Source organism: Chiloscyllium punctatum, chromosome 4, assembly GCF_047496795.1.
Source record: "Chiloscyllium punctatum isolate Juve2018m chromosome 4, sChiPun1.3, whole genome shotgun sequence".
NCBI classification, from domain to species: Eukaryota; Metazoa; Chordata; class Chondrichthyes; order Orectolobiformes; family Hemiscylliidae; genus Chiloscyllium; species Chiloscyllium punctatum.
This window is the reverse complement of record NC_092742.1, coordinates 95,376,904-95,400,193: the sequence shown is the minus strand read 5'-3', so window position 1 is coordinate 95,400,193 and position 23,290 is coordinate 95,376,904. Positions and strand designations below refer to the sequence as shown.

Below are 23,290 nucleotides of genomic sequence, written 5' to 3'. Positions count from 1 at the left end.
CAATGCAGACATAATGGGCTAAATAGTTTTCTCCGATGTTGTAATAATTCTATGACATCTACTGGCTCAAATCTACCCAATGACGTCCATGCACACATTTCTCAAAATTGAAATTACTTTCACAAAACAATAAGACTCTTTCTGATCATAACATGATTGTCTAAGTGTATTGTTAAGTCTTTCTAGTAATAATTTCTGGTTTCCTGATAACACAAGTCACATTAACTACCTTCAGTTCACTATTTTCTATCTCCCCTCTTTCCTGAAGCACTGTTACATTAGGGAATACTGAAAGATCTTAACCAGTAACTCTGCAACTACCCCATTTAGAACTCTAGTTTGTACAACACCATATCTTGGATACTTGGGAACTTAGTCTCTTAAGTTTCCTCTCATACTTTTTTTCTATTAGTTATCTTCTGTTTACAAATAAGGAACAGCCCCTTTGGCCATTTGCTATTTCTGGTATATAATTTATGTCCTCATATAATGAAGGTACATGCAAAATATTTACCCAGCATCTTTACTACTACATCAATTTCCATGAAAAGCTTTTCTTCGCCTGTTTCTAAGGGACCAACATGTACTCTCATTATGTCTCTTTTCATAAATTCATAAAGGCTATTACAAGCTGATTTTGTATTCCTAGCTGGTTTACTCTCAGACTCTATTTCTTCTGTTTTTTTTAATTTTTGGTCACCTTTTGTAAATTTCTAAAACTCTTCCAAGCCTCAGATCAACGATTATGCTTTGTAACATTAGAGTAATGAATGACTTTGACTTGGTTGAGTTTAGTTTCAGGGCTTTCTCCTGACTCTTGTTTACCTCAGTACAGCAGGTTCCTGGGTGCTGTGTACAGTGCTTTGCTGCTTACTCGTCAGCTGGCGTCAGCTCCTGCACTCACTTCAAGATCAGGTCTGTGACAAGTTGGTGGTCCAGTGGCTTTGGTGAAATCTGATCTGAGCAGCAGTAAGCAGGCTATGGATGGATATGCATTGCTCAATGATACTTCTACCACTATGCTAATAATTAGAAGAGGTTTGATAAGGTGATAATAGGTCTGATACGATTTGTCCTCTTTTGTGAAAATGATACCTGTGCAATTTCTCAAATATATAGATATATAGAAGATGGCAAAAGTTGAACTAGTGCATAAACCAGTCAGTCTATAACTTACTCTGTTCAAAATAATCAGCCGCTTGTTAAAAATCACATGGCTGAATGTTGGTACCTACAGCAAAAGGCTTTTGAAAAGAAGTGGTTACAAAAATGACAATACTATTGAAAGACATTTTTCCTATCCTCAAAATCCTGATACACCGTAATTTCAACACTCACGATTTTGCCAAATGAAACTCCACTTCCAGTTGTTCATCATCCTAAAAGGAACAGATTAAATGTAATGAGATTCCATTGCTCATTTATTGCTTTCAGTTTTTAATGGTGCATTGAGCTGAGATGCAGGGAAATCTAGCAATCAGATTGTCTTTGACTTCATACTACTTTTAAAAGACATTTCTTGAATACCAGCACTAGGACTGGCCTCAGTAATCGTGATCGAGAAAAATGTAAATGAGGAATGCAGGAAACAGGAATAGACTACAATATTTAGTTACTCACAGCTGCGTATTCACCTATGCTCCAACTTTTATATTCCAGGAAATACAACCCTAGCTTATGAAACTCATCTTTGCAATTTAATCATTGGAATTCAGATATCATTCTCGTAAATCCACAATACTGCCCATCCAAGGCCAACAGGAAGAATTTTAAAAGCTCACCAGAGCTGGAAACTTGGTGTGTGGGGTGACATTAACTAGATGAAAGGTGAAATTCCATTCCATGGTTTGAGAAGTACTGATCAAGTCAACAGTGTGTTTGTTGTGTGTTGAGCATTAACAAATACTCGTTAACATAAAATCATTTTGATAAATATCAAGTCATGGTATGAAGATCCTGTGGCACCTAACTCATGATCATTCAAAAGTAGTGTGAGGATTGCCCACTTTTGACTCCTTCTACCCCTAGCTATATTACAGCCTTGATAGTTGAACAGGGAAACATACAGAGAGATATTGAAGGTTAAGTAAATGGATAAAACGCTGGCACATAAAGTATACGAGAAAATGCAAAGTTGTTCACTTTGCAACCGTACAAGCTGCTGGTGAGACTACATCTGGAGTACTGTGAGCAGTTTATTTAAGAGAAGACATTATTTAATTGGAGGCAGTTCAGAGGATGATTCCTGATGTGGAAGGATTGTCTTATGAACAAAGGCTAAATAGTTGGAATATTACTCACTGCAGTCAAGAAGAATTGAAGGGTGATCTCATTGAAAGATATCAGTTTCTTAAAGGGGTTTGACACGCAAAATGCTGGGAAGATGTTTTCCCTTGTTGGTGAGTCTAAGACTTGATGACATAGTCTTGTAATAAAAGGGCCTAATTTAAAATTGAGATGAGGAGAAATGTCTTCTCTCAGGCAGTTGAGAGTCTTTGGTAACTCTCAGACAGCTGTGGGGGCAGAGTCATTGTGTATATTTAAGGGTGAGATATGTAGATTCTTGATCAAGCAGAGATTCAAGGGTTACAGGGAAAACACAGGCAAATGGATATTAGCAATGTTGGATCAGCCATGATCCTACTCAATGGTGAAGCAGCCTTGATGGACCAAATGGTCTACTCCTGGTCCTAGTCTGTGTGGTAAATTGGCAAAAGAAAATCAGTGCTTGAAAGAAGGCCCACAAACCAGGAAACGGGAGTAATTGCTATTTCTTTCCTGAGTTCTGGCATAATATGATTATCAGAACAAGTCTCAAGTGAGAAGCAATGTGCATTTGCACAGACCTTACATGTCCTCACAGTATTTCAGAACCTTACTTTTGAAGTATAGCTATTGTAGTTGCATAGGCAATCTTCTGTCATAATACAGTCCTATGACAAGCTGGGTTCCCCTTTTATAAACATAACCTCTGTTGGCTGCGTTCCTTTTAAAAACATTGACAGCACACACTACACTTTCCCTTAATATGTAGAGAAAAAGGGACATGTGCGGGACATGATTCTATCATAGCAAAACAGATACTTCACCTTCAGGTCTATAGTAGTCTTCAAGTTGCTACCATGTTCAATTTTTCCAATATCAATGGCTACGGTCGATAGATGTTTTGTCCCTTTAACATTGGCATCATAGAGGGAGAGCTCCAGTACATGCTAAATAAAACAAGGAAAATCTCTCAAACAGAACAGAAAATACATCATAACAAAACACTGCACAATACAAGATCATCAGGCAAACAATATCTTGTTAAGGAAGGGAAATTGTGTCTCACAAACGAGTGAATTTTTTGAAGAAGTGATGAAAAGCATTGGTGAAGACAGAGCAGTGGATGTTGCCTATATAGACTTCAGCAACACATTGGACCACGGTCTGCACAGTAGACTGGTTAACAAGGTTAGATCACATGTAATACAGGGAGAACTAGTCACTTGGATACAAAATTTGCTGGAAGATGTGGAGGTGCCAGTGTTGGACTGGGGTCAGCAAGCTACCTTGCAAAGGAGCACTGCAGTGCTCCAAAAGCTTGTACTTCCAAATACACCTGTTAGACTATAACCTGGTGTTGTGTGATTTTTAACTTAGAAGATAAGAGACAGAGGGTAGTGGTGTAAGGTTGCTTTTCAGACAGCAGGCCCGTGAATGGTGGTATACCACAGAGTTAGGTACTGGGTCCACCGCTTTTTGTCATTGATGTCAATGATGTGGATGTGAATACAGGAGGCATGGTTAGTAAATTTACAGATGACACCAAAATTGGCAGTGTAGTGGACAGCGAAGAAGGTTGCCTCAGAATACAACGGGACCTCTATCAGATGCACCGAGGAGTGGTATTTAGAGTTTAATCTAGATAAATGTGAAATGCTACGATTTGGTAGAGCAAATCATGGTAGGAGTTAAACACTTAATGGTAAGGTCCTGGGAAGTGGTGCCAAACAAATAGACCTTGGAGTGCAGGTTCATAGTTCCTTGAAAGTGGAGTCGCATGTAGATAGGATAGTGAAGGCAGCATTTGGTATGCTTGCCTTTATTGGTCAGTGCATTGAGTATAGGAGTTGGGAGGACATGTTGTGGCTGTATGGGACATTGGTCAGGCAGCATCCGAGGAGCAGGAAAATCAACGTTCCAGGCCGGAGCTGTTCATATTCCTGATGAAGGGTTCTGGCCTGAAGCGTTGATTTTCTTGATCCTCAGATGCTGTCTGACTTGCTGTGCTTTTCCAGCAACACACTCTCAACTCTGATCTCCAGCATCTGCAGACTTCACTGTCTCCTAGGATATTGGTCAGGCCACTTTTGGAATACTGTGTTCAATCCTGGTCTCCTTGCTAAAGATGTTGTGAAACTTGAAAGGGTTCAGACAAGATTTACAAGGCTGTTGCTAGTGTTGGAAGATTTGAGGTAGAGGGAGAGGCTGAATAGGCTGAGGCTATTGTCCATGAAACATCAGAGGCTGAAGGGTAAGTTTATACAGATTCATAAAATCATGAGGGACATAGATAAGTCAAGGTGTTTTTCTCAGGGTAGGGGAGTCCAAAACTAGAGGGCATAGGTTAAGGTGAGAAGAGAAAGATTTAAAAGGGAGCAACATTTTCACACAGGGGTGATGTGTGTATGGATTGAACTGCCAGAGAAGTTGGTACAACTGCAACATTTAAAAAGGCATCTGGATGGGTACATGAATAGGAAGGGCCAAATGCTGGCAAATGGGAATAGATTAATTTAGGATACCTAGTTGGCATGAACGTGTTGGACCTGAGGGTCTGTTTCCATGCTGTACACCTCTATGAGTCTAAGGAAACTTATGGCTGTCTAAAGGAACTTCTAAGGAAACTTATCAGTCTCCAATTAAACCAAATAGTAAAACAGTGTGTGACACTATTCGAAACAATCTCTATCAGTAAGTGTAAATGTGACAAAATATATGAGTGCTGCACAAGATTCCCCATTGCAAAAAAATCTGGGTTTTGGGCTATTTCCATCGAGACACATTATGTGCATTGCGCACTACATCCAGTGGGATACAATATGGGCTCTGATCAGAGTGATGCTGGAAAAACACAGCAGGTCAGGCAGCATCCAAAGAGCAGGAAAATCAACATTTCGGGCAAAAGTCCTTCATCAGTCCTGATGCCTGAGGCTTTTGCCCGAAATGTTGATTTTCCTGCTCCTCGGATGCTGCCTGACCTGCTGTGCTTTTCTAGCACCACTCTGATCTAAACTCTGGTTTCCAGCATCTGCGGTCCTCACTTTTGCCTACAATATGGGCTCTTCCCATCCTTCCTCATGTAACACCAAATGAACAATGCATTATCCAGAATCATAGACAATTACAGAATGATTACAGAAAAGGAGATCATTCAGTCCACCATGTCTCTGCTGGCTCTCCTAAAAAGTAAATCACCACATGCCACTTCCACTTTGGCACTGTAGTCCTGCATTGTCTTCCTTTTCAAATAATGATCTACTACCTTCTTAAATGCCTCAACTGAACCTGCTTCTAGCTATTCTCATGTAGTGCATTCCAAACCCTAACCACTAATTTTATGAAGAATTCCTCATGTCTCTTTTTTTTGGCCTGTACCTTCAATGTACGTCCTGGTGTTCTTAACCCTTCCATCAATGGGGACAGCTTTTCCCACCTACTCTAACCATCGACTACGATTTTGAATACTATCAAATCACTTCTCAACCTTCTCACCTACAAGAAAAACAGTCCTAATTTCTCAAGTCTATCTTCATAACTAAGGTTCCTCTTCCCTGGAAACATTCTTATGAATTTTCCCTGCACTCATTCTAATGCTTTCAAACCCTTCTTAAATATGGTACTCACAAGTGAATGAAATATTGTTGTACACAAGTGTAATATGATTTTGTTGCTTATGCTCTATTAATTGAACATCAGGTGCTATATGCTTTAATAACCATACTCTCAACCAATCCTGCAACTTTCAATGATGTGTACGCATGCATATTTACCCCTACACACTCTCTAGAATTTTATTCTTTATTTTATGATTTCTCTGTTTTAATCTACCAAAATGAATAACTTCACATTTCAATGCATTTAATTTCATCTGCCACTATTCTGCTCATTCCCCTGATATACATATACGTTTTTGAGATTCAACACCATCATCACAGAATGCCCCCAGGTTTTGTATCATTTGAAAATTTTGAAACACTAAGGTCTCGATCACTAATATCCATCAGGAATAGTCAGTCTAATAGTTGATGAACTCCAACAGCTATCTTCCTCAAGTCTGAAAAACATCCACTAACTATTTCTCTTCAGTCCCTGTAACTCAGCTAACTTCATACACTTTACTACTTGTTCATTTCATTTCTCAAACCTGTGACTTCTCAAATCTGTCAAATAGCTTCCAGAATTATATGCAGCACAAAAACAGTATTGCCATCATCAAAAAGAGAGAGAGAGAGAGAGAGAGACAGACAAAGAGGCGGAGTGGGGGGGGAGGGGGGGAAAGAGAGAGAGAGGGTGGGAGAGACAGAGGTATAGAGGGAGAGAGAGAGAGGGAGAGAGGTGGGGGAAGGAGAGGTGGGGGTTCGATTCCTGCCTCGGGTGACTGTCTGTGTAGAGGTTGCACATTCTCCGTGTCTGTGTGGGTTTCCTCAGGGTGCTCCGTTTTCGTCCCACAGTCCAAAGATGTGCAGGTCAGGTGAATTGGCCATGCTTAATTGCCCATAGTGTTAGGCACATTAGTTAGAGGGAAATGGGTCTGGGTGGGTTACTCTTAGGAGGGTCGGTATGGACTTGTTGAGCTGAAGGGCCTGTTTCCACACTGTAGGGAATCTAATCTAATCTAAAACCGCCTGTAATTCTTGAACGGGGTATAACATGCACACTGTAAGTAATCTAAAAAAAAAACATCTCCAGTGCTGTGACACCAACCCTGCATCCAAGGACAACTAGTACCTCCACAATTCCCACTTTCACTTCCTTGAATATCTTTGAATCTCATCCAATCCTGGTGCTTTAAGGACAGGTAGCCTTATCAAATAGCTCATCAATTTTGAACATTTAAGCATCTAAATTACCTCCTCTTTCACCATGACCTGGCACTGTACCTTCACATCCTTGGCAAAGACAGATACAAATATTTATTTACAAACTCAGCAGTACCTCTGTCTCCATATCTAAATTCTCTTTCTGGCTGCTAATTGACTATATTCTTCTTACTAGTTCAATGCCTACAGAAGACTATTGATTGTCTTTTATGTTGGCTTTAAAAGCCTTTCATTTTTTTCAATTTCTCTCTGAACCTTTCTATATTCAGCCTACTTCTCAATTTATTATCGACCCAACATCTATCATAAGGACACTTCTTCCTTTTTATCACTATTTCTCTTGCCTTGCATGTCTTAGTTTTCCCCTTTATCACTGCCTTGACTCTGATTCAAATAGTCCACCATATGCTCATGGACCAAGTCAAGCAGTACCATCTTTCTCAGTGGACTAGAAACACATTGCAGTAGAAAATCACCCAAAGACCATCTAGGACTCTGCTCTTTAGACTACTATGATCCTAGTCTACCACAGATATTCTGAAATTCTTGAACCCCTAAATGCCTTGAACATTTGTTCCTCTAGACCTTTTCACCACTTTCAATGTGACATAGCTTGGTTGCTGCATTTTCTCAACATAGCACAATACGGTTGAGCACATACTTTCCCACAGTGACAAAATACAGATTTTGCACATAACAGAACTCTGCACACCTTGTCCAACATAACAATATGAAATCTGCATATCCACCCCTAATATAACTCTGTACACCTTCCTCAACCTTACATAATATGGGATTTACTTACCTGTAACACAATATGGTCTTTATACTCACCATGACCTAGTATGGGCAGTGCCACCCACTCCTCCAAACATGACACAAATGAGCGCAGTGCATCACAACCCCCTGAAAAATATGATCCAATGCCCTCCACCCCCAAAGTGATCAAATATGGTCTCTGCATACTTCTCCCAATGTTACCCAACATGGGCTCTGCAAACCTTTCCCAGTGTAACCCAACATGGGCTCTGTATACCCTTCCCACTTTGACGCAATATGATCTCTATAAACCGTTCCCTAATATAATCTAACATGGTCCCTGTATATCCTTCCCAATGTGACCCAATATGGCTTTGCATCTGTCTCCCTTCCACAATTATGCAATATGACATTTCAGTACAATAGAATGATATTAATTTCTTCCATAAAACCATTCTAAATTTAGCAGCTTTGAAATCAGCAATACAACAGAGCGTCCCTTTTCCAATCTGCAGGATAGTTCATGTAACACTTAGATGAGAACTCACTGTTCCATACCATTATACATTGCCTTCTTTTATCAAGCCTGGCTTACCTTCACCATACTCTGTAGCCTGTATGTGAATGTTTCATTCCACTCAGGATTATTGGTATTGGGTATGGTTTTTGTTCTGTAATCAACTGCAGATGCCGTAGGGAGGTGCAAAGAAACATAACAGTCTGCTGCACGTACTGGGAACAATCAAATTTGAAACAATCAAAAGCCATTTCAATGCATGTTCAGGCATGTTATTGCACAATAGAATAGAATAGGCAGACAGCCTTGGTCCCTGCTACTCCTGCATATTAAAATTAGTTCAGCACTATTAAAAAATATCAGGAGTCTTAACTTGTTACTCGAATGTATCAAACAAAATCTTGTTTGATCCTTTTTAGGAGGACCTTGTCGCGCTGAGAACACCACATGCCTTTTCATTTCTATAAATATGTACAGAGAAGCATATTATTATGCTAGTATAACAATTGTTCTGATTATATTTCAAAACACAAGTACCACCTTAAACATTTATTGCTGGCCACACACACAGTGGCAGCAGTGTGTACCAACTACAAGATGGGCTCCTTTGAAAATAGAGAGAGAGAGGGCCAGAGATTGGCGGGGGGAGGGGAGGAATAAGAGAGAGAGAGACAAAGAAAGAAAGAAAACGACAGAGCAAGACAGAAAGAGAGAGAGGAACAGATGTTACTTAATTCCTATCCCATATTGTTTTGTATTACTGTGATGTTTGAAGCATCTTCCACCTTAAAGACGAATGCAAAATATCTGTTAAACTCCTCTACCATTTCCTTATCCCTCGTAACTGTCTCAAGTTCATTTTGTAAGAGTCCTATATTCACTTTGACCTCTCTCTCTTCTATCTGATATATTCAAAGAAGCTCTTACTGTCAGCTTTTATTTTCCTTGCTAGATTACCTTAGTAGTTTATTTTCTGTCTTTATTATCTTTTTATTCTTCTTTTGCTGGATTCTGAATTTATCTCAGACTTCAGAGCAATCACTGACTTTTTCCTCTTTATATGCTTTTGCTTTCAATTTAATAATTTCCTTAACTTCATTGGTTAGCCATGGCTGGCTTATGCTTCTCTCAATCTTTCCTCCTCTCTGGGATATATTTTTGCCATGCCACTGTTTAGGAGACTATTTCTTAGAACTATCTCTATGAACCAGTTGCCATAGTTACCCTTTTAAATTTGATTAACTCAAGCAACATAAAGATCTAAGTCACCCATAATTATTGCTCTATTCTTTTTACATCCTCCTATTCTTATTTGTTGATTTACAGTCTCTCTCAGAGTGGCTCATGTTTGAGGATCTGTACACTACATTTCCATCAATGTCTTCCTTTCCTTGCTGTTTTCGACTGCTGCCCAAACGAACTTGACATCCTGTGAGCCTCGATCATCTCTTACAGCTGTGTTTATTTCATCACCTATCCCACCAGTCCTTCCAAAAAAATCAAATAACCCTCAATGTTAAGTTCCCAGTTTTGATATCCTTGTGACCAAGTTTCCTTAATGCCAATGAGATCATATTTATTTACCCCAATTTACACATTCACAGTTGATGTATCTTATTCCAAGTACTTCCTACATTAGGACACAAAGCTTTTACGCTTGTTCTATTTTTGAATTTCCCACACTTATGGTTTCTTGGTTCAATATGACATTCACGCATATTGACAGTCCCTTTTATATTGTGGTAACAATCAGCACATCACTGACCTGCAATCCCACTTTCTCCTCTACCTTTGATTTGATAGATTTCCAGATAAAAGCAATGACTGCAGATGCTGGAAACCAAAGTTTAGATTAGAGTGGTGCTGGAAAAGCACAGTAGTTCAGGCAGCATCCGAGAAGCAGTAGTTTTGATAGTTTTCCACGCAACTGAATTCATCCCCTACTATTTAGCTTAAAACCCTAGTTATGTGATTTGCCAGGACTGTGGTCCCAGCAGGATTCAGGCAGAGCCTGTCCCATTGGAACAGCTCCCTTCTTCCTCAGTACTGGTGCCAATATCCCAAACTTTGAGCCCATTCCTTGCACACCAATCTTTGAGACACATTTTTTTCCTCTTTAATGTTGCTGACTCTGCCGATTATCTCATAGCTCAGGTAGTAATCCAGGCATGACCACCTTTTTGAATATGCTTTTTAATATAGTTGTCATATTCCCTGAATAGAACCTTTGTCTTCTTTCTACTTATATTGTTGGTGCTTATGTAAAGCATAACAACTGGATCTTTCCCCTCCCACTCTTAAGTCCTTCTGAAGCCCAGATGAGACAGGCACCAGGCTGGTAACACAGTCTTCAGATCTCTTGATCTTGGCCACAGAAAACAGTATCTGTCTGTCTGATTATACTATCCCCAATTACAACTAGATGTCTCTTTACAAACCTCCATGGCTTCTTGTACCACAGTGGTGTGGTCAGTTTGCTTATCCTCCCTGAAGCCCCTACTTTCATCCACACAGGGAGAAAGAATTTCAAACCTGTTAGACAAGCTCAGAGCTGAGGCTCCTTCGACACTACCTCTTGAATTCCTTTGCCTACCCTGCTCATAACCAAATCACACCCTTCCTGCCCCTGATCATTGACTGAATTCAAGGTCATTAATCTAAAGGTGTGAGCACCTCCTCAAGCACTGCATCCAAGTAACTCTGCCTCTCTCTGACGTGTCGCGATGTTCAAAGTTCAGACTCCAGCTAATTGGCAACTCCAGCTGAACGATCCCTCAAACAACCAACACTTATGATAGATGTGGCTAACATGAACCACAATGGCGTCCACCAGCTCCCATATCATGCAATTACCTGGCCTTGCCTTCCATCTCTTTTATTATAGGAATAGATTTTATTTATAGTTAAGTTATTTCTTTTTAATTTCTTATGAGTTTTTAGTTTTTAATCTGCAAAATATTTCTCCTACTTGCCTTTAATGTGAAAGTACCTTATAATAACATAGTCAAATGAGTAGTTATTACCAACCAATAAACTTGCAGTTTCCCTGTGCTGTCACCCTTTGTTTTCTGCTGGGCCTATTATGCTGGGCTTTAATTTATCCTGTTTAAAAGGCCTTAGAAACTATTAACCAAAAGAAAAAAAAAACTTCTTCCCTGCATCACCAAATTTCTGAGCTGCTCCAAAATCCCATAAGTATATACACTCAATGTGGCTGTGCCTCACTCTGGATGTGATCTCTCCTTATTGATCCTGAGAAGCTTACTGATGATGGTGACTTTCATAATCATTATTTGTTTCCCCACCAGGTGAAACATTGGTCTCTGCAGTTACCAGCCTTGAGATCCTAACATTAGTCTCTGGCAAGGTGGAGGAAGCCTCAGAGGATGCACCAAGATGTCTTTGCGCGGCATATAGCAACAGCATGGATATATATACACCTTTTATGGTTATGTTTAAAGCAGATGAAAAGGACACTCATACTGGAATGAACATGTCACAGCTGCAACTTATAAAACCAGCTGAGAGACTGACAGAATATGGGCCTTTAACTTTGAAGAATTAAGAGAGCTAAAAGAGGTCATGAGATATCCTTGGCAAGCAGGGTTAAGGATAACCCCAAAGCCTTTTATTCATACATAAGGAGCAAGAGGGTAACGAGGGAAGGGTTAGCCCACTGAAGGACAAAGGAAGAAAGATATGCATGGAGTCAGAGAAAATGGGAGATTCTTAATGAGTACTTTGCATCGGTATTCACAGAGGAGAGGGACATGGCGGATGTTGAGGTTAGGGTTAGATCTTTGATTACTCTAAGTCAAATCGGCATAAGGAGGGAGGAAATGTTGGGCCTTCTAAAAGGCATTAACCTGGACAAATTCCCAGGTCCAGATGGAATCTATTCCAGGTTACTGAGGGAAGTGAGAGAGGAAATAACTGAAGCTTTAACAGATATCTTTGCAGCATCCTTGAACACGGGGGAAGTCCCAGAGGACTGGAGAATTGCTAACGTTGTCCCCTGTTTAAGAAGGGTAGCAGGGATAATCTAGGTAATTACAGACCTGTGAGCCTGACGTCACTAGTAGGGAAGTTGTTGGAGAAGATACTGACGGATAGGATACATATCCATTTGGAAGAAAATGGGCTTATCAGTGATAGCAGCACGGTTTTGTGCAGGGAAGGTGGTGTCTTATAGACCTAATAGAATTCTTTGAAGAGATGACAAAGTTGATTGTTGAAGGAAGGGATGCATATGTCATATACATGGACTTTAGTAAGGCATTTGATAAGATTCCCCATGGTAGGCTGATGGAGAAGGTGAAGTCGCATGGGGTCCAGGGTGTTCTAGCTGGATGGATAGAGAACTGGTCGGGCAACAGGAGACAGTAGTAGTGGAAGGGTGCTTCTCAAAATGGAGATCAGTGACCAGTGGTGTCCCACAGGGATCCGTGCTGGGACCACCGTTGTTTGTGATAAACATAAATAATTTGGAGGAAGTTTAGGTTGCCTCATTAACAAGTTTTCAGATGACATTAAAATTGGTGGAGTAACAGATAGTGAAGGGGACTGTCAGAGAATACAGCAGAATATAGATAGATTGGTGAGTTGGGCAGAGAAATGGCAGATGGAGTTCAATCTGGACAAATGCGAAATGATGCATTTTGGAAGATCCAATTCAAGAGAAGTCCTGGGGAAAATTGATGTACAGAGAGATCTGGGTGTTCAGGCCCATTGTTCCCTGAAGGTGGCAATGCAGGTCAGTAGAGTTGTCAAGACGACATATGACATGCTTCCCTTCATCAAACGGGGTATTAAGTACAGTAGTTGGCAGGTCGTGTTACAATTGTATAAGACTTTGGTTTGGCACTTTCAGAATTCTGCATACAGTTCTGGTCGTCATGTTACCAAAAGGATGTGGATGCTTCGGAGACGGTGCAGAGGAGGTTCACTAGGGCTGGTATGGACGGTGCTAGCTATGATGAGAGGTTGAGTAGATTCGGATTATTTTCATTGAAACGACAAAGGTCGAGTGGGGATCTGATTGAGACCTACAAAATCATGGAAAGTTTAGACAGGGTGGATAGCAAGAAACCTTTTCCCAGGAAAAGGGGCAGCAGCCTGTCTCCAGCACACCAAAGGGGAGCACGACACGAGAGCATCCATCAAAGAATTGAGAAAACACATTATACACAAATGGGTTCATAAGGTCTTTTTGGGTGACTGGAAAGTGATTACTTCTATTATGGACTAATGACAGGGCAGTATGCATTGCTGCTCTGACTCCATTTGTGTTTCATCCGAATGGTATCCAGGTTAAGGATTTTCAGCAACTGAATGCTATAAACAGATTTGGTGTTTCAGTGGGTCCCAGTGAATTTGATACCTCACCATTACCACATGCACAGGCTTCCCTGGTACTGAGAAGTGGGAAATACTAAAAAGAACTGAGCGTAATAATGTCACTATATAATGAATCCCACCATATATTTTTGCAATGAGACTCCAGGGACTCTCTGCCATCCAATGCGTTTTGTACGCTTGGTTGAGGTAATCAGAATGATATTGAGGTATTTATGCTGAATTGTTGGGGCACAGTACAGGAAATTGTACCGGTGAGGAGGAAGAGATAGGGCACTGCGAGGAAACAAGTCTTTTTCTAAATTTATCAAGACTCCTCTTGGCCATTTACTCAGAACCTTTTAAATGAAAAGGAAACTATGGGACCTACTTCTGTACAAGAGCTATGTTTGTACATACCAGATTAAGATGATGAAAATCAGAAACCACATCTCTCTAAAATAAAAATACACATAACTGGTATATCTCCAAGTAATACCTGCACATACATTTAGAGATTCACTGCATGCAAGGATCAGGGATTATTCATGTTAGTCTCCTTTGCTGTATATTGTGACTAGTTTTGTCAAGTAAAGGAGGTGAGAAAAGAATTTTCTGTGCAAACAAGAACAGACCAATCTAGTTTTAAATACTATGAAAATAGTCAAGCATTCAAAATCTGACAGTATCCCAAGGAACAGTATACAAAATATTGATCTTATGGTCTCAGGTCATACAAATTTTTGAAGCATGGTGAACTGCTATAGACTAAAGTAGCTACAGGTAAAATAGGTATCAACTGCCAGTACACAATTATTTCTACTGTTGTTCCAATTACAGACACAACCTCTGAAAGTATCAGCAAAATCACAAATACACAAATAGATAAACAGGTAATTACTTACAGAAATCTCCTCCAACAATATTTTTTGCTCGTAGAATTTTCACAGATAAGTCATAGTAAGGATGACTCTCTTTCTGAAAAGGAAAGCAGTGTTATTACCCAAAGTCATGCAGTGAAAGTTGATACCAATTAAAGGTACCAAAAAGTTAACTTTATTTGTCTCTCCACAGATGCTGCCAGGCATATTGTTTTCTCTGGCACTTTCTGTTTTTTATGCTTCTGTTTGAATTAGTGAATAAATAATTCAGTAAGATCCAGATCTATTTTTATTCTTGCAAGGGAATGTGTGCATTGATGGCTATTTATTGCCCATGCCCAAGTGTGCTCGAGAAGGTGAGTTGCCTTCTGGAACAAGTAAAATCTATGTGGTGCAAGAAATGCACAGTGTTTTTAGGTACTGAGTCCCAGGATATTGACCCAGAAAGAATGAAGGAACACAATATACGCCATAGTTTATTGGTTGGAGGGGTCACAGGGATTATTTGTGTTAGTCTCCTTTCCTGTTTATTGTAGCTGGATTTATTAAGAAAGGAGGTGGGAAAGGAATTCTCTGTGCAAACAAGAACAGGCCATTCTAGTTTTAGATAATATGAAAGTTGTCAAGCATTTGAAGTCTGACAGTATCCCAAAGAACAGTATTATGATCTTTTGGTCTCAGGTCGTACAAATATTGAAGCACGATTAACTACTATTGGCTAATCTAGCTACAGGTAAATTAGGCATCAACTGCAACTACAGAACTATCCAGGGGAACAAGAACAATTAAATAAACAAATGTAATTAGGTTATACACCAGCCATTATGGGAAGCAGAGAGTCAGCAGTGCTGGGAGGTAGAAGTTGTAGGTTTAGAAAGTGCTGTCCAAGGAACCTTTCTGAAGGTGCTATATGAGATGCCAAGCAAGTAGGCTACAAGGTTCTGGATGACGTCAAGCTTCTGCAAGGTGCTGGAGCAAAACTCATCAAGTCAAATGTAATTCCATCACACATCTCACTTGTGCCTTGCAAATGATGGATAGGCTTCCAGGGCTACATCAGCTCAGCTTCAGAACGTTTCTCTGGATAGTGTTCTACGCTGAACCATCTTCAGCTGCTTCAATGACCTGCCCTGCAATAGGTCAGATATAGGTATGTTTATTGATGATTTCATAACATTCAGCCACATTCATGTAATGAAGCAGTCCAGCAAGACCTGAATAATATCCAGGCTTCAGCTAATAGATGGCAAGTAACATTTGCACCATAGAATTTTGAAGAGCTCATTTGAACAGTTGTTGTTGGCATAATGGGCTAAATGGCATCCTTCTGAGCTGTAACAATTCTATGATTCTGTGAAGTGCCAGGCAATGACCACTTCCAACAATAGAGAATCCTGTCATCAGTCCCTGACATTCAATGACATTACTACTGTTGAATCTCCACACAATGACTAGAAAGGGACTTGAGTCAGTCATACCAACAGTGTGACCAGAAGGGCAGGCCATCTTTTTGTGGACTGGACATACTGGGGCGTTATTACGATGCCATTCTTATAACTGTACTGGAATAGCTTGGCTAATGGCAGCACGAGTCAACCACGTGACATCCAACAATATACAGGTCTCAGACAGTCTTCTTACCAGGTAGCATGGCATGCTGTATTAAACACAAAAAGCTCCAACCTTACAAAGTCTAAAGTAAGATTATTTCTAACACATGGGAACCAAAAGGCAAGAGAAGATGTATTATGGTGACAAAAAACATCTTTGAGTAAACAAAATAACATTTTCAATTAACTTAATGCTGATTGGGATAAATTGACCTAAACAAGTACCACAGATGTAGAAACTAAAAAGCTGAGTGCACTATGTGAAAACAACTGAATGTTGACTGGCTCAACAATGAAAGCACCACTCACAATGAATTTGGAAGCTAATGTTGTCATAAAGACATCTTAAGAAGTTTAAACAGAATTGATAGTCTAGATTTTGAAAAGGCATAAGCAATATAGAGAGGGTGAACAAATCTTTCTGTGGACAGGAGACAAACAATTACATTTAAGCTCACCAGCACAGGCTGTAGACATTGCCACAACACGTGAAGCCAGGAGCAGACAGATAAAAATGCTGACTATGCAAATATCTAGCCTTCAATTAACACATGATAAAGGCAGCAGAGCTGATGCAGTGGAACAGTGCCAAAGGAATATACAGCAAAAGAGAGAGAAAGATGTGCTGAAGCTGTGAATGACTACATAAATTCACAGACAGAACATAGAATTGTACAGCACAGGAACAGGCCCTTCGGTCCACGATGAGAACATAATGCCAAATTAAACTAATCCTTTCTGCCTGCCATTGGTCCATATCCCTCCATTCCTTGCCTATGTGCTTATCTAAAAGTCCCTTAAATGCCTCTATTGTACCTGCCTCCTCCACCACCACCCCAGTGTGTTCCATACTCCTATTACTATGTAAACATCTTGCCTCTCACATTTTCTTTGAATTTACCCCCCTCTCACCCTAAATGCATGCCCCTAGTTTTACACATTTCAACTCTGGGAAAAAGATTCTGATGCTCAAATCTATCTACCTATGCATTTCATAATTTTATAGACTTCTATTGAGTCTCCCCTCAGCGTCCGTTGCTCCAGAGAAAACAACCCAAATTTTTCTAGCTCCTTAAAGATCATACTCTCTAATCTGGGCAGCATCCTGGCACAAAGTTAAAAATCACACAACATCAGGTTATAGTCCAACAGGTTTATTCGGAAGCACTAGCTTTCGGAGCGCCGCTCCTTCATCAGGTGCTGAAGGAACGGTGCTCCATAAGCTAGTGCTTCCAATTAAACCTGTTGGACTATAACCTGATGCTGTGTGACTTTTAACTTTGTACACCCCAGTCCAACACCGGCATCTCCAAAGCAGCCTGGTGAACCTCTTCTGCACCCTCTCCAAAGCTTCCACATCCTTCCTGTAATGTGGCAAACAGAATTAAATGCAGTACTCTAAGTATGGCCTAACCAAAGTCTTGTAAAGCTGCAACATGACATCCTGACTCTTGTACTCAGTTCTCGACCAACAACAGCAAGCATGCCATACACCATCTTTACCACCCTATCTACTTGTGTGGCCACTTTCAGGGAGGTATGGACTTGAACCACAAGATCCTTCTGTACATCAATGTTTTCAGAGTCCTACTATTATTTTTCCTTAATTTGTGATCTCCAAAAGTGCAGCACCTCACACTTACCTGGATTAAAATCCATGTGCCATTTCTCTGCCCATATCTGCAATTGATCTACATCCTGCCACACTACACTACCCACAACTTCTTTGCATCATCTGCAAACTTACTTAACCCACCCGGTTACATTTTCATCGAAGTCATTTACATATATCATAAACAGCAGAGATCCCAGTACAGATCCCTGTGGAACACCACTTGTCACAGACCTCCAGTCTGAAAAACACTCTTCCATCTCTACCTTCTGTCTATGGGCAAGCCAATTCTGAATCCACGCAGCCAGGTCATCATGAATCCTATGCATCTTAATTTTCTGGATGAGCCTACAATGAGGGACCTTGTTGAAATGCCTTACTAAAATCCGTGCAGACAACATCCACTGCTCAACCCTCGCTAATCACTTTTGTCACATCCTCAAAAAATTCAATTAGGTTAGTAAGACATGACCGGTGCTGTACAAAGCCATGCTGACTGCCCCTAATTAGGCTTTGCTGTTCCAAATGTGCAAAATAGAGTTTATCCCTAAGAATTCTCTCCAATAGCTACATCTGGGACCACAAAACGAACAGTAGAAAGAGCTAGAGATCAGAAGATTTTGTGGCTATGAAATCAGCAGGAGATAGGGTGAGAGAGTGAGCCAACTGTAGCATTAGCTAACTTCCAAAGGAATCCCACCAGAATTTGATAAGGCTGATAAAAGGCAGCACAAACAGACAGCTGATTAATTAATAATGAGCAAGTTGTTTTCCTCGATTTTAAAGCTGCATTAAGGAAAACCTTCTTTCAAGAAAGATGATTTAATAGAGAATGGTGCACAGTCACTTATAGGGAAGAAAAAATTCAGAAGTTCCGAAGAGTCATGCTGGGCTTAATCTTAACTCTGCCAGTGCTGTTAATGAGGATTTAAATGGCTTGGCAAGGGATGGGATTCACAGAGTGGAGATTCAGTAGAGAACGATACACAGGCAATCATAGAGAAAAATAAACAAGTCATTTGCAAGGCAGAGAATATACAGTCAGATTATAACATAAGAGAGCATGGAGAGTCTGGATAGCATTTACGCTAATGCAAGGAGTTTTGTGAGTAAGGCAGATGAATTGAGGGTATTGATTAGCACGTGGTAACGTGAGGTCATTGCTATCATGGAAACATGGCTGAGGGAGGGACAGGATGGGTGTAGAAACTTCAATCAAGAAAGGGACAGGTGTAAGAGTGATAGTGTCGCAATCTTGATTAAAGAGTCAATTACTCCAAAAAGGAAGGATGATATCTTAGAAGGTTCCTCAAATTCGACCATATGGATAGAACTTAAAAACAAAAAGAGTGTAATCACATTGCTGGGAGTCTACAATAAATCCTCAAACATACAGACAGTGAGAGATACAGGGACAGATATGTAGACAAATCTCAGAGAAATATAAAATTTAAAGAGTTATATTAGGGAATTTTAACTCCCCAAGATTAACTGGCATAGACAAATGTGAAAGGCTCAGAGGGGGCACACTTCTTAAGATGGGCTCAGGAGATTTTTAATCTCGTTTAAAGAAAGTTCTAATTTTAGGGAACAAAGGCAGGTAAGTGGTAGAAGTGTCAGTGGAGGAACATTTCAATGATGTGACCATAATGCAAAAAGACTTAAGATAGTTATGAAAAAGGACAAAGATGAATTGGAGGTAAAGGCTCTGAACTGGGGAAAAAAAATCTTAATATAATAAAAGAGGATCTGGCCCATGTTGTCTGGGAGAAACTATGTATAGAAAAATCATTCAAACCTTTGTCTAGTCTTGTATCATCACCAAACAACAGCAGTGATGTTTAGAACCACAGTGAACTGATCAGGTTGTCCGGACTGCATTTTCAATTGTACTTGACTGGATCGAGTGTGAAATATACTCAGGAGGATTAGCTCTCAGCAATTTCCTGTTATTCATGATGTGGTTAAGGTATGTTTGAAATGAATCTTAATAAAAGAGGACAACTTTACTACAGTCAGGAGGGAGTCAGGACTTGTCAGCCTGACTCAGGTCAATAATCAATATTGGAAGGATAAACAATGTTGAAGATTATGAGGGTTCCAGCCAAACTGTAGTGATCTTAGTCTGGAGGGATTGTCAGTCACAGACAGGGGTCAGGAACATTTAAGCTGGCTTGTGGACTAAGAGTTCTCACTGAAAGGAACAACCATATGGAGGATTAAAAGTTAAGAACCAAATCTGAGAGGTATGGCGACTGAGGGGATAAGTTAACCTTAAAGGGTAATAACTACATCCTGACTGAATTAAGTAAAGTTTGGGCAGAAATAGGATGTTTTTCCTCTTTATTTTCAATAAAACTTTCTACCTAAAAAGTCGTGCTGACAATGTGTTTTGGGTGGGATGCAAAGTTAAATCTCGGAAGGATTTAAATTTGACAAATCATTCAAGATGTTAGGAGAAAGTGAGGACTGCAGATGCTGGAGAGTCAGAGCCAAAAGGTGTGGTGCTGGAAAAGCACAGCAGGTCAGACATCATCCGAGGAGGAGAGTCAACATTTTGGGCATGTTGTTGCATCATTAAATCAGCTTAGATGCTTTGTATCAGGCCATTAAAAGATTTATTTTGTGGCTGAGCCAAGCCATGTGATTATTGAGGATGTGGATGCTTAATTCTTTTTTAACTATTGTCACAACTAAGATGTGGCAGGACAGCAGAGCTTTCATGTAATTTATTGCGGAATTGACTGAAGCTTGACTATTCTTTGCAACAGCTTTTCCAATTTTGGACTAGCCCCTAGATATTAGTAGGAGACAAAAAAAAACCTGCAGATACTGGGATCCAAGGTAGATAAGCAGGAGGCTGGAAGAACACAGCAAGCCAGGCAGCATCAGGTGGTGAAGTAGTCGTCATGTCAGGTGTAACCCTTCTTCACAACTTTGCAGGGTTGACAGGGCTGAGTTTGTCATTGCTTGTTTCTGTCCCTTTTTCGATGCTAGATGGTTTGTTTGTTTCATTCCTTCCTTAGACTTTGGAGTGGTTGATTCAGTAATGACTTGCTGGACCATTTCAGAAGGCAGTTAAGAGTCAACCATATTGCTGTTGGGCTGAAATTACATGTAGGCTAGAACAGGCCACTAAGCATGAAGGACATTACTGCACCATATTTTTTTCTGTTTTTAACAACAAATTGACAATATCACAGTCATTATCAGATTTAATTCCAGATTTCTTTCACTGAATTCAAATTCTACTATCTGCCGTGCTGGAATTCACACTTAGGTCCCCAGAACATTATCTGGATCTCTGGATTATGACTGTGGAATATCATTAAGCCACTGTCTCCTGTATACAGACAATTTAAGGAATTCACTGAACAATATAGGTTTAGTGCAGGTAGAAGATGGTCAGTGCTTCAATGAGCATTTCAAATTTTTGCCTGAATTATTGAAAGGGCAATTGTACATGAAAAGGTGGAACCCAGCAAAACTATGCTGAAGCTGTGGCTCCAAGATCAATGATACTTGAGATAGAAGCTGATATGCAAATAAGATGAAAGACAGTCCATATTCAATGTGCTTGAGCTGGAAAATCAGACACAATCAACAACAGCAGAAACATAATTATAAATGGCTCTCGAAACACCAGATCAACATTGCCTCTACAGCACTCCAACTCACCAATAAGAAAATTGCAAGCACGGATGCACAATATTCTTATCACCTAAACAATACAATGAATCATATTTTAAAAAAAATGTAATGAAAGACTAAAAAAACTCACTTATTACTAAAAAAAGTGTTGATTAGCAATCCTCTGTAGTTTAGAAAATGTAATGAATGCATAATTATTAGATTAGATTACTTACAGTGTGGAACAGGCCCTTCGGCCCAACAAGTCCACACTGACCCTCCAAAAAGTAACCCACCCAGACCCATTCCCTTACATTTACCCCTTCACCTAACACTACGGGTAATTTAGGATGGCCAATTCACCTGACCTGCACACTTTTGGACTATGGAAGGAAACTGGAGCACCCGGAGGAAACCCACGCAGACAGCGGGGAGAACGTGCAAACTCCACACAGACAGTTGCCTGAGGTAGGAATTGAACCCGGGTCTCTGGCGCTGTGAGGCAGCAGTGCTAACCACTGTGCCGTCCACAATTATAACAATAGAGGCATTACATTTTTAAGAAAGTGGAATGTAATATATTGTTTTATTGTCTCTATCAAATGGAGAACTAGTTAACCTTCACCCATTATTATTTGTATGTATTCCAAGGGGTCACATTCACAGCTGGACTGGAGAGTTCTGTTGCGCAATATGTACACTGGTCTAAGGCAGTCTTGTTTCCAGATGCCACGTACTGAACACAAAGAACTCTAACCTTTCAAAGTTTAAAATGTGGTTATTTCTAACATAGGGAACTAAAAGACAACAAAATATAGTGTATGCAGTTGAGTAAAGTTCAAAGTTACAGTACCTTAAAAGACACTGGCGTAGCTTTTCTTGGTATATCTTCTGATTTAAACAGAACACTAACCACACACGGGAGAATTCGTGTTGACACTCTCATGAACATGGTGAAATTTGGAAGTGTTGTTCTGCTTGTTCCACTTAATCTGAGTTTTTAATTGTCGTCTATTTGTCCCTCTCGTCAGTCCACTTTTTATCTGCAATTGGAGGGGCTAAACTGTTGAACAATTGTAGCATAGTAAAGAAGTATGCAGTAAGAAGTCATTAATGCAAATGACCACTTTGCGATTTAACTAGTTTTTCTACAGCTTAATGAAAATCCCATTATTCTCGAGTTTGCATTCATATTACATCACATATCTTGTGGTAGAACTATGAAACAACTGCATAGGTGCTTTGAAAAGGAAATTTTGGTCACTTCCCATTTAATGAGACAAGAGATTAAAAAAAAATTAAGGAATCTTGTTTGGGTACTATTTCATGTATACTAGCTTGTATAAACAGAATACACTCTCAGTGAAGTTACCTTTTGTGTGGATCATATTGAGGAATAGGAAAAATTTTAAATTTGATGCAAACTATTCTCTTGGCATGTGAAGCATAATATGAATCTAGTCAGAATTTATTTCACACCAATAATCTATTCTAACTTTCACTGTTGGATTGGAGTGTTATTTGGATCTTTTTATATTAATCTCACCAAAGGAGACACTAATTTTGTGCATTTGAGCCCACATGCACTAGGAATCATCGTCAGAATGCCCAAGCATTTGTCAGCATACTATTATCTCATCTCATGTAATGAAAAATATCTCCAGAATACTAGATCACTCATAAAAGCATTTGTGCTAACAAGTTTGAGACCTACAGTGTGAATTTGAGTATGATATAGCACTGTGAAAGATAAAGGGGAATATTTATTTTAACTGATGTGATTTGGTCGTGGTAATCCATTCAAAGCAACACAACATCACGATTAAGCTGATTGAGTATTTGCCCGCTGCACAAAACATAAT

At 39.8% G+C, this 23,290-nt stretch overlaps 1 protein-coding gene across 1 annotated transcript in view; it reads right to left on the bottom strand.

The window, feature by feature from the left end:
• The window catches only part of LOC140475995 (cytosolic phospholipase A2 zeta-like), a 111,898-nt gene extending 89,518 nt beyond the window's left edge, over positions 1-22,380 (bottom strand). Inside the window, exons 1-5 of the mRNA XM_072567897.1 lie at positions 22,282-22,380; positions 14,601-14,673; positions 8,440-8,576; positions 3,090-3,212; positions 1,339-1,379 (exon numbers count right to left, since the gene is read on the bottom strand). Of these exons, the coding sequence (XP_072423998.1) occupies positions 1,339-1,379; positions 3,090-3,212; positions 8,440-8,576; positions 14,601-14,673; positions 22,282-22,380 (473 nt within the window). The remainder of the gene's footprint in view (positions 1-1,338; positions 1,380-3,089; positions 3,213-8,439; positions 8,577-14,600; positions 14,674-22,281) is intronic.
• Between the last annotated feature and the right edge of the window lie 910 nt (positions 22,381-23,290).